This window comes from Phacochoerus africanus, chromosome 2, assembly GCF_016906955.1.
Source record: "Phacochoerus africanus isolate WHEZ1 chromosome 2, ROS_Pafr_v1, whole genome shotgun sequence".
Taxonomy (NCBI): domain Eukaryota; kingdom Metazoa; phylum Chordata; class Mammalia; order Artiodactyla; family Suidae; genus Phacochoerus; species Phacochoerus africanus.
Window position 1 is genome coordinate 223,611,272 of NC_062545.1, and position 12,975 is coordinate 223,624,246.

Genomic DNA, 12,975 nt, shown 5'->3' on the forward strand with positions numbered 1-12,975 from the left:
ATTTCCATCCCACTTCTTTGATAATGTCCCAATCAATATATTCCATCCTGACCTACACTCAAGCCCCAAGCTCATATCTCAAGTTGCCCATTAGAAATGCTGTATATTTTATGTTCACCTGTATTAGTCAGGGTAGGTTCAGTTTTGCTGTGATAACAAATCCAAAATCTTAGTGGCTTATAAAAATGAAGACTTCCAGGGAGTTTCTGTTGTGGCGAGGCGATGACGAATCCGACTAGTATCCATGAGGATGTGGGTTCAATCCCTGGCCTTGCTCAGTGGGTTGGTGATCTGCCATTGCCATGAGTTGTGGTGAAGGTCACAAATGCAGCTTGGATCCCACGTTGCTCTGGCTGTGGTGTAGGCTGGCAGCTGTAGCTCCAATTCGACTCCTAGCCTGGGAACTTCCATATGACATGGGTGTGGCCCTAAAAAGCAAAAAACAAAAACAAAAACAGAAAAACACAAAAGAGAAAAAACACAAAAGACTTCCAGAGAGCAATTGTGGCTCTGCTCCAATTGCCTTAACTCCAGGACCCAGGCTGATAGATCAGCCTCTGTCTGGAACACTGCTGGTTGTATGAAATAGGAAAAGATGACCAGACAAAGGCCAGGCTAGGTCTGAAAGCTTACCTTTCAGTGACCACATCACCTTCAACAAGGTGAAAAGTAAAATCCTCTGACAGGGAGGGAGGGTAAATATATGGAAATATGAAATCTACTATGTTCTCTTAAATAAAAACTCTACAAGAGAAGTGCAAAATCACCCTTATAAAACTAACTCAAATTCCTAATTTTAATAATTTCTCATTGACATCATCTTTATCCAATTTCCCCAGAATGGAAATCTTGGTGTTACATCTTCTATAAAGTTTATTTTCCCCAATTACAAAAAACACTCTTTAAAGAAAACTTGAGAAATATGCACGTGTGTGTGCGTGCACACACACACACACTCCCTCTCACATACAAACTCAAGATTACCTAAAGGGAAAGGTGAGAAGGGATTAATTAGGAGTTTGGGACTAAAATATACACATCACTATATGTTAATAAATAACCAACAAGGACCTACTGCATAATACAGGGAACTATATACTCTATCCTATAATAATCTAAAATGGAAAATAATCTAAAGTATATATACATAAAACCATAAGGTTGTTTCCTATGCCTGTGAGTCTATTTTTGTTTTGCAAATAAGTCTATTTTTGTTTGTATCATTTTTTTAGATTCTACATAGCACATATTTGTCTTTCTCTCTCTGACTTACTTCACTAGGTATGATAATATCTAGGTTCATCCACAATGCTACAAATGGCATTATTTTATTTTTTTATGGCTGAGTAATATTCCATTGCATATATGTACCACATCTTTTTTTTTTTTTTTTAAAGCTGTGCCTCCAGCATGAGGAAGTTCCTGGGCCAGGAATCAAACCCACACCACAGCAGCAACCCCAGCCCCTGCAGCGACAACACTGGATCCCTAACCTACTGTGCCACAAAGGAACTCCTATACCACACCTTCTTTATCCATTCATCTGTCGATGGGCATTCAGGTTGCTTCCATGTTCTGGCTGTTGTAAATAGTGCTGCTATGAGCATTGTTCCTGCTTTTATCTCTATTAAAAGCATCAACATCCACATATAACTCTAACCTCAGAGACACCCTGATTTCTCTTTTTCTCTCATTGTTCTCCACCCTACATCAAATCCATCAGCCCAGTCTTCAAAGTATGTCCCACAGCTGACCACTTCTCTCTCTCTCTAGTCCTGACTCCATCACCTTGCCCCTGGTCTGTGCTCACTCCCATCTGTTCATCTTGCTTCTGCTCATCTGCTTCTTCTCCTTCTTCTCTATTGAGGAGCCAGAGTGATCTTCTAAATACAAAAGTCAATCACATCATGCCTCTGCTCCCCATACCTTCTCAATTGTACTTGGAATAACACTTAAACAGTTTCCTTGGCTTCTAAGGCCTTTTTATGATTTCATTTCTGCCTGCTTTTCTTTTCATCTCTCCCCCTCACTTACTCTTTTGGAAACACTAGCTCTCTTTTCTTCTAACACATCAGCCTTACTCCTAGCCCGGGCAGGGCACTAGCTAATTCCTCTGCCTGGTCCTAGCATGGAGGTCATCTCCTCAGGAATGCTGTCCTTGGCCATTCTATCTAAAGTATCCACACACCTGATATGGCCCTTTTAGATTCTCTACATAGCACCTATTTTATCTGATATTTCCTTTTTACTTCCTGGTTTCTTTTTCATTATCCTCCCACAGGAAAATGAATTCTTTAGGACAAGAACCGGAGATAGATTTCACTGCTCTATCCTCAGCTCTTAGAACAAAAACTGCCAGGTACATAGTCAACTACAATCAGTTTTTATGAACTGAGCAAATGAATAAATATTGAGTTATTTCCCCAGTCCTTTTGATTCTCCTTCAAGTATCTGCAGATAAGGACCCTTTCTTTTTTTTTAAGTGTATGAATTTTTTAAAATTAAAGCATAGTTGATTTACAATGTTGCCAATTTCTGCTATATAGCAGTGACTCATTCTTATACATGTGTGTGCACCCCAGGAGACTGCATATAGTTCCCTGTGCTACACAATAGAACCTTACTGTTTATCCATTTTAAATGTAATAGTCTCCATCTGTTGGAGTTTCCGTCGTGGCTCAGTGGAAAAGAATCTAACTAGCATCCATGAGGACGCAGGTTTGATCCCTACCCGCACTCAGTATGTTGAGGATCCGGCCTTGCCGTGAGCTGTGGTGTAGGTCACAGATGTGGCTCAGATTTGGCGTTGTTGTGGCTTTGGTGTCAGCCAGCAGGTGTAGCTTCAATTCCCCCCCTAGCCTGGGAACCTCCATATGCCGTGGGCGAGGCCCTAAAAAGACAAAAAAAAGTTTGCATCTATTAACCCCAAATTCCCACATCCCACTCCCTCCTCCATCCTCCTTGGAATCCATAAGTCTGTTCTTTATGTCTATGAGTCTGTTTCTGTTCTGCAGATAGGTTCATTTGTGCCATGTTTTAGATTTCACATATAACTGTTATTGCATGGTTTTTGTCTTTCTATCACTTCACTTAGTATAAAAATCTCCACTTGCACCCATGTTGCTGCAAATGGTGTGATTTCACTCTTTTTATGACTGAGTAGTGTTCACTGTATGCATGTAGACTCCTTTCTTTCCATTCTCGCTATCCCAGCCTAATCCCAGACCTCCTCACCTCACATATCCCTTTCATGGACCCCCCTCCAATCCATTCTGCACACTGCTAGTTCCTCTTCCCATTATAGCAGTGTCATCTGTCAATAACCTCCCTGTCCTTCAGGGCCTGGCTGAAGCCTCACCTCGTCACCCCACAGAGGTGCTACTCCTTCCTTCCCCTCTGAGTAATATCAGCATTCCATTATTGCCCTTAACCAACACCTGGCCAGCCACACAATCAAACACTACCTCCTGCATTCATTGATGAATGCTCACTCCAGCTGAATTCTGGGGGCATATACTTGGTTTGGGGGTTTGGTGTGTTTTTTTTTTTCTTTTGACTGCCCTGAAACATATGGAGTTCCCAGGTCAGGGGTCAGATCCAAGCCACAGTTGTGAACTACACTGCACCTGTGGAAATGCCCGAACTTTTAACCCACTGTGCTGATCCTTTAACCCACTGGGCCCAGCCAGGGATAGAACCTGCATCCTGGTGCTGCAGAGATGCCACCAGTCTTCTTGTAGTGGGACTTTGGGGTTTTTTGTATCTCATGATGCCTAGAGAAATTCATAGGCAATCAAAAAAAATTCTTGTGAGTTGAATAAAATTATTGGTTAGGGAACAAGATACAATAGGCAAATCAGATATCCCTTCCAAGGGGATACTATGAGAACAGGTAGTGATTTGGGATGAAAGAGTAAAGAACTAGTAGGTGAAGCAAACCAGACCAAATGTCAACATGAAGATGCAGTCTTGTTCCCATAGAGAACAGATGGCCATCACTGCCTTGAAACAACTATTAAAACAACTTGAAAACACTGCCTGTTAAACAGCAGGATAAAGTACATTTTTCATGGACTTTGAACCTGAGTTTTTCTACTAGCATAAGGGAAAGTGGATGATCATTTTAGTGTACGTTATTACATGAAGACTAGCACCTTTTAGGCAAACCTAGTTTGCCTCCCTAACAACCCTGGTCCCCAGGTGGGTAACTTCTTGATGAGACCCCAACTTCTCTTGAGTGTTCAGAGCACACAGCAGAGAACTGAGTACCACCAAAAAGGTGTCTGCTATGTGCTGAGTATTGCCCTGTGAAGCAGCAAGACAAAACAGAGATGTGTGGGAAAAGCATTTCTACCCATGGCCATTCTTCCCTGTTTGTCTAATTTGAGGCATGGTACAACAGAGGAACTATGGATCCCTAAACAAACAGGGGAGAAACCAGCCCAACCATTCAGATTTACCAAGGCCCAAGTATTCCCATAAGGATCTTTGAGCAAATACCATACCCTCTTGTGCTAATCATCATACTTTCTCTAATAAAATGTCCAGGCACTAAGACAAAAGCTTCACTCTGTGCTTTTGAAACTGTATTATTTTAAAATATACATGTTATCAACTTAACTGCTTATCTCAAGTCAAATGCAAATCATGGGTTCATGCATCTGATAAAGAAAAAAAAGTTTTTTGAAAAATTTCCTGGCCATTCCAGGAAATGAGTAATGTGACTAAAATATATGGAGGGATTGCCATTACCAGAATGTACACATCTAAATAACTATTGTTCTTTATAATTTCACACAAGTGCCAAGTGATTTATTTTGATGGAGCTGTCTTCCTAAAACTACCTTGAGAACTTCTCTTTGCAACGGCCTTCAGAAGAGGAATCTAAAAAAAAAGTCTCCATTACTTTATAGTCACATCTTATCTTAAGCTGATACTAATGTTATCTAATTTAACAGGCTTGCTTGAATGCTAATGACTTTGGCTTATTCCAGAAACTACACAATATATTGTTCATAGATAGGTGTACCCCACGTGAACACACACATATACAATAAAAGTACAACTTGGTGATAATGCTGGTCTCTGAAGGAGAGGAAAGAGCAGGATTAGGGAGAAAAACAAAGGGAGAACTTCAAATGTATCTGTAATGTTCTTTTTTCATTTAAAAATATATAAAGCAAAAGTGACCAAATGTTAACATTTGTTAATTCTGGTCAGTGGACCCTTAAATACTTGCTATATTATCATCTGTATTTTCTATATTTTTAAAACTTTCAAACAGGAAAAAAGCAGATTCTTTGTCAAAGGAAAAAGATTTAAAAAAAAATGTATACTTGTAAGTGTAACTTGGCCCCCATGCTGTACAGCGGAAAAATAAATTAATTTAAAAAAAAGAAAAAGATTTCATACCACTGAGTTTATTCTTTTTAAATAAATATACTCCACTCTCTGAGAGCAATTCTAAAAGGATTTCCAAAATTGTTTTGCAGAATGCTAGGACCCTTAGAAGAAGGGGCACGTCCCCAAAGATGACCGCTTTGAAGGCACACCACCAAGATGGAGGGCTAGGAAGCAAAGGACAGCTCTGTCCACTTCTGGTCCATATTGTGGGTTGGTGTTTCTTTCCTTGTGGGCAAGGCCATGACTTGCTCGTCTTTCTATGTCCAGGGCCCCAGCACAGCACTTAGAACCTAGTGACTATCAATAAGTGGAGTGAATGAATGAATGAATAAGCTACCAAACCAACCCTGGTAGTAACAAGCCTACTAACTTATCTACATGCCAGAAAGTCAAGATATGGGAGGAAGAAGAAGGGGTTGATTATTTACTGTTCTGCATTTCTCAATCTAGTGCCAGGTTAGCCTAAATATCATTAGGTAACCAAATGACTTTTAGCCATTGTTTGACGAGAATGATAGAACTCCAAAAGCCTTTTACGGTTTCTGAGCAGAGCAATACTGACATGTTGTGTGAGTGCCAAAGCCAATCCCAGAGGAAGGGGAACCCAAGAAACTGTGAAAGAAATCCATTTCTCTGTATTGTGATCCAAGGGAAAACACGTGCTATGAGCTATATCATCTGGAATCTTACTCGGTCAGGGAAAGGGATCTTGATTTTTCTATTCGTTATTTCATTTTTAATTGCTAGCACTGATGTAGTGGAGAGGTAGATTGGATTAGATTGTTAAGCAAAGTAAAAGCATATATATAAAAATGTGGCTAGCCAGTTGTTTCAAACTGGAATCAAGAAAGAACTAAGTTGCTAGAACAAACTACCTTTACAATTAACCCACCTGTTAGGTGAACAGAGACAGAAAGTAAGAAAGAGATTATGCCATCTTGAGTTGTACATAAGGCAAAAGAGAAAGGAGAAATGTACAACTATTTTAATTCCTAAAGAATGACTTCAGAGGTCATGCAGGGATCTGGGAGAAAAGCTGAACAGGAAGAAATAAGAGACATTTAAGAGAAGGGGTCAAGATTCTAATAAAGATTTAAAAGAATGATAAAACCAGGCAGTGGTGTGAATGTGAGGAAATGAGCACTTATAGGGCCACTTGCGGGGAGTGTAAATAGGTATAAATTTTCTAGGAAACAACTTGGCTAGGTGGATCAAAAGCTTGAAAAAATGTTTCTTTCCTTCGAGCAAGCAATTCCACTCCTAGACATTGGAAGGAAGTATTTGCACGAACACATAAAGATGTATAAACTCTTCCATCAAGCTCTGTACCTTATTACAAAAAAAAATTAGAAACTAATTTAACACTCAATCATAGAGAATTATTCAGTAAATCATTGTATATCTAGTCAACACAATTTTACACAGCCTATATAAATTATAATGTAGCTCTACACTGATTGATATGGAGAGTTGTTCATATTTTTAAATTTAAAAAAATACAGCATAAAACTGTATGTGCAGTATGATCTTATTTTTGAGAAAATGGAAGGACATACATCCAAATGTTAACAGCTGTAACTTATGGGTGATGGAAAATTTTGCTTGTTGTACCTTCCTGCTTTTAATGATGAACATGGATGAAAGAAGAGCAGACAGGAGAAACTCTGGTTCTGCCACTACTTTCTCTGCTTTTCTAGTCCTGCATTTGAGCAACACAGTGGGACATAACATAATGGTCTTATACCCAAGGCCAATTTCATCAATTTGTTTGATTTCACCATACCCTGCATACAGATGCCTCTACATACAGGTGCCTTCCTAAATATTTTCAGAGACATCATTCTGTTTTCATTCTATGTACCCTCTAGTTGTCAATATAGCAAGCCATACTACTATAGTGCAAACTGCAGAAGCACAGGGACCCCTCTTAACTACGACTGAATAAACTCTCTTGTGTTTCCTAGAGCCTAGATAACTTTTGTAGCTGCTGACTGGTAATAAATTAGACTGGGCATTTGTGGGAATAGGGAGAGCACATTCCTGTTGTTTTAACCACTTATTATTGACCAAGACATGAATAAGCACCTGGCTGTTCACCATTGAAAAGAACTAAGTACTCTGTTTTCTTAGCCTTCTCGAGCAAGAGGTCTGATTATTGTCCCACCCCTGCCTGTTACAGAGGATGCAAAGTTGAGGTGTTTTTAACATCATCTCATTCCATCACTAGCTCTGTGTGGGGAGTTGAGTCTGGAGACCCAGCCCCCTGAACTTGCCCTCTCTCCCTAGGTAACCAAATGATATAATCATATTTTCTTTTCCGTGTAGAAGTAAACATGAGCTTGACACATACATGAGAATTGTCAGGATTCAAAGAACTCCAGTTGAAAATCTCCTCAGGGCAGAAGGTTCTTTCAATTAGACTCGATGCCTGAAGGTCAAGTGGGGCTTTTCCAAGAACAGGAAACAAAACGATTGGGACCTCGAGAAAGACCAAAATTCTGAGTTCAATTGCCTGAAGCCTCTTCTTATGGTCTTTGGTCTAGAACACGGCAGACAAATGAAGCAATTCTTGAAAGCACCCACACCCTGCTCAGCCATCGCTAGTCAAGAATAGAACTTTTTCATTGCAGACATACATTGAGACATAGGGATACATATATTTTTACGCTCACATCATCTTTGCTGACAACATTAGCAAACACTTCTCAGGACCAGCTCAATACCTTCCTCTTGTTCTGGTCTTTATGCCAAAAATTATTGGGATTGTTCTTGAATGTAATCTGTCTTCTTGGACCTTTGTTTTTACCTTCAACAAAATCACTAAGGATAATTACTACACATCACATTTTGTTCCTCTTCTACAATGAGGGAATGAAGGTCTATAAAGTTCTCAGCACAGGTCTTGACACATAAATATTACTTATTTTATTATTATTTCAAAATAAAACTGAGATGGCAGCATGGTATATAGTGGTTAATGGAGAGGATTCTGGAGCGAGGCTGCCTGCATTTGAATCTCAGCTCTGCCCTTAGCTGTTTGTGACTTTGGACAATTTTCATAACTCCTTCGTGCCCAGTTTCTCTCTCTATGGAAACGGTAATTGTTCCTACCTTGTAGGGGTGAATGAGTTATGATATGTAGAGACTTATTAGACTCATACTTGTCATACAGTAAGCACTATATAAGCATAAGCCTTGGTTATTTATCCCTTTCAATCCTGAATGTCTAGAGGATCATTGTTTTTTCAGCATTTGCATTTTGTTCTCTTTACCCAAGGTCGTTTCTTTAATATTTGATCTAGTTCTACATCTACTGTGTTGGGACGAAACTAAGATTTTGTCTAATGAATTCTCAGAATAGTAATAATAATCTTTATAATACATGAAAGCCCTAAATGCTAGCTAGGGGGAAAAAAACGTAGTTTGTTAAGACTTGGCGCTCTGTACAAGGACTGTGTTGTGACGTTTGATGCAACAGTGCCTGAAATCCCCAATGCATGTGTTATTAAGAACTGCCTAGTTTGGATCTGGTCTTGCCTTTGCACACAGGAAGTCAGTGACAATTAAACTGAAATGAAGACAAATATCTAACACTTAGAAGAAACTGAATTTAATGCTTCTAGTTCAGAAAAATTCAGTAGTGGATCTTTTCTCTTGTATCTCCCTGAGCTATGGGTAATGTTTCACTGTAACAAGTAATTCAATCACATCATACAATTACACCTGGTGCTCTAAATGGAACAAAAAAGTCCTATGATGATTTCCAACACATGGAATTTTAGGCTTCATAAGAGCCAGGGCAATCAAAGGGTTAATGGGCACTAGTGGCCATTTCTGGGTTCCTCCTTTGCTTTGGCCCTGCCCCTAGACTGAGCAACTGCTGTTTGCAGGAAGCCACAGAATTTGAGAAGACTGGGGAACATTCTTTTCCTACTGTGAGGTAGTCTGCTCACTCTTTCTTAAGGCTGTTGTGGGCAGAGCTGAACTCTTTAGAAGCAAAATTCTTAATACATCAGATTTGAATATTTCCTTAATAAGAAGCACAATGATTTCACCCCACAAACATTTTTAAGGAACGGTTTGTATCACTCAGGATAGAAAGGTGAAAAATATATGAACCCACACTGATGACCATATTTCAACACTGCCTTACTTTTGTAAGTTGATCTATTTAAAAAAAAAAACAAAACAGTAGATAGGCATGTAAGGGGAAACATTTTCTTTTGTCACTTCTAAATTGCAAAATAACACACTATGAGTTTACACATTAAACATCAATCAGAACAATTTGCAATTCTGCTACTGAAATGACAGTTTTTAAAAAACTAATTCCCTGCTTGCTTTTAAAGGAAATTCTTAAGAAACATGGGTCAAAATGGCACTTGTCTGATTAAGAGCACAGTCTTTAAAGCAGTTTATAATCCCAGCTCTGCCGCTGCTATTTTCACGGCCTTGAACAAATGACATGGCCTTTTGCAATGGCATCTCCAAACTTCATTTTCCTCTTCTGTATGAGAATTCAGGTGAGTCTCATTGGACTTTTGTAAGAATTTAACAATATGATCCATTAAGCACATACACAGTGTCTAGGACACAGTAATTGATCAATGAATGGTATGCTTTAATATTATGTTCATAGGAGGTATATATTTATTTATCTGTTCCTTTGTTTTGTTTTGTTTTTGGCTGCACCTGTGGCATATGGAAGTTCCCAGGCCAGGGATCGAATCCAAGCTGCAGCTGCAACCTATGTCACAGCTGCAGCAACACTGGATCCTTAACGCATTATGATGGCCGGGAGTCGAACCAGCCCCTCCACAGAGACAAGCCAAATCATTAACCCACTGCGCCACAGTGGCAACTCCCTTAATCCACTCCTTTGAACAATAATTTCTGCCTAGTTCCTTAGCATCTCTTTTACCCAATACACAAAATGCTTCAAAAGGAAAAACAGAACCCACCCCCCAAGAGGAATAATCAATCTTTATCTTGCTTGAGGATTAGAAAAACTTTTATTTTATATTTAACTTGAGTGGCTCTTCTTGGTCAGACAGCATCACACATTCCTGTTCCACTGGGGGAATGCGTCTGGTACTCCCAGCACAGAGATGGGAGATATATGAGGGAGAACATCCACCTCATGGCGGCTCCAACCTGCCATTGGCATCATCATACCCAGCCTAAACTGATCTTCGCGTGGGAAGTTCTCCAACTTCAGCTTTCCTTCCTACCCTTCTTTCTTAGGATCTTAAAGATGGTGGCAATGGAGAAGATAATAATGATGAAGCTGACAGTCATGTTGATGAGGCTAGCTAACACTATTTTAACATTTATCCTGAGCCAGGCACAACAGGCACTTTGTATATATATTATTTTACTTAATCCTCCTAGCAGTCATGCAAGGTATATGTCCCCATTCAACATATAAAAACTCAAAAGTTTAGAGACATTAAAGAGCATGCCCAATGTCACACAGTTAGTTTGAATCAGAGAGCCAATCTGTAAGCAGATATGATTCCAGCCAGGACCTTTATCCCCAAGCTACACCAACCCCACTGCTGCTTTCAAGACTGCCTATAGGGATTAGTGCAGTTCCAATTTTTCTCCTCAGATTAACTCCACCCAATGTCTCTAACATCTTTCCGTCAGAGTCACACCACCTGACCTAAAATTAACAGAGATGGAAGAGCAGCGGCTATGGCAAACGGTACACCCATCAGTAACTTCACTTTGATCCCCCAAGACCCCAAGTGAATTGCCCCTTCTGCATGGCAACAGGCATGAAACCTAATGCAGAAAAAAAAAAAAAATTCCTATACGGAAATCCCTGATATACTTTATAGCTTTTGACTAGTACCTTTCAGCCTCCAACATTAATATACAGTACAGGAGAATAAGTAAACTCATTTTAAAGATAAAAAAATAGAAAGGTAAGAGAAATGGTTTGCTCATAGCTACAGAACAGGTGGGAATAAAATCACCAATAAGGCTCAATAAACCCTCTGGAAGACCTTACCTACTTATTACTCTAGGCTTCTAATTCCCTGTGGCTCAAACCTCTTCACATTTTAGCAGCATGAAAACGTACTGTGGAACTAGCCTTTCACAGGCTCAGCTAGAAGAAGTCTTAGAAAGCAGTAAAATATGTTGACTGTCCAGGATAAATTTCATATTATCTTTTAACCAGACAGTCTAGATTTCTCAGGGTATGATAAAAATATCTCCAAACACTTGTCAGCAGTTTTCACTGGAGGAAAAACTGCAGTTAAAGCACCTCTGGTGAGAACTTTGAGCAGTAAATGTGCTTACATTTAATTTGTGCAATTTTGATTATGAATTGGATCGTGAGTTGGATCCATGTCCTTAATTCTTTGCTGGAGAGCTGTAAATGTAAAAATGTCAGCCACAGGCCATTCCTTTTTATTTATTTAAAAGGAGAATTTAAAAAAATCACTTTTTCCACTTCAGGGCTCCTTTGGACCAGGGAATAAAAATAGCGATGTCAGTAGGAGCCAAACTTTTTTTCTGGAAAAATAAAAGGAGGGGAAAGAGCCCTCCTCAGAATAACCGAAGCCTTGAACCAGCAGCCTGAGAGCAAAACGCTCCTTTCAACCACTTCTTTTGCCCCTTCTCTGAGCAGCCTCCAAACAAGGCGCAGTTTGTAAGAAACTCTGTAGCTTGCCCAGCACTGCTAACCCTGCGCCCTTCACATTCGACGGCTCCGGCCACCTGTCAACCCCAAGGGCGGCGCGGGCGAGGCGGGGTCTGGGAGGTGGCTCCGGGAAGGGACACTGGCGGCTGAGGACAACCAGGAGGACCGGGACTCTCGTGGAGGATCTGGCTAGACCCAGCGAGCTGGCTAACCCGCGCTCAGCGGCCCCACCGCATCCTCCTCCTGGGCCCGGCGACCCCCGGGTCTCCGGCGCGCCCTCTGCGGACTCCCAGAGGCTCTGCCACCGGCGGCCCTCCCCCTCGGAGCCGCCCCGGCGCCGCGCTCTTACCCGCTGGGGCGTAGCCGCCGCTGAGTCCGCCGCCCGGAGGGGCGCGTCTTACCTGTTGATCTTGAGCGCGAACGCGCGGCGCTCTGCGCTCGGCAGCGTGGCCATGGCGCACCGGCGGCTGATCGGCTTTTAGGGTCTCGGGATGCGCACAGCCGGGGCCTGGCGCGCCGCAGAGCCGCTGCAGCGCATGCCGAGCGGGACGCGAGCCTCATCTGTCAGTCGCGTTTGGAAACTTCCGCATTTCCACCTTCTGCGTTGAAATCACCCCCGGGGGAGGGCCCAACCTCAAAGCTGAAGCGGCTGGCCCTGTCACCCTGCGCCTGGCCTGGCACGCAGGGAGAGGCGCGCGAGGAGGGTGTGGACCCACCGCGGAACTGCCCTCCGGATGCCCAGACCGCCGGCGCGCTCTTCCCGGGGCCCTGACCTCAAGCAGAAAGGAGCGCGGGCGGACGACCCGGCGACCACTGAGCGAAGCCGGAAACTCCATCTGCCCGAAGCTGCGAGGCTGCCAGGGCCTACGGGCAAGAGCTGGGAACACGCGCCTTCCGCCCGCCCCGCGTAGTTGGCGAGG

The 12,975-nt window shown here is 41.7% G+C and overlaps 1 protein-coding gene across 1 annotated transcript in view; it reads right to left on the reverse strand.

Moving 5' to 3' along the window:
• DOCK8 (dedicator of cytokinesis 8) overlaps nt 1–12,755 on the reverse strand; it is a 233,153-nt gene extending 220,398 nt beyond the window's left edge. The window contains exon 1 of the mRNA XM_047767727.1: nt 12,457–12,755. Coding sequence (XP_047623683.1) covers nt 12,457–12,509 — 53 coding nt within the window. The 5' untranslated portion in view covers nt 12,510–12,755. The remainder of the gene's footprint in view (nt 1–12,456) is intronic.
• Between the last annotated feature and the right edge of the window lie 220 nt (nt 12,756–12,975).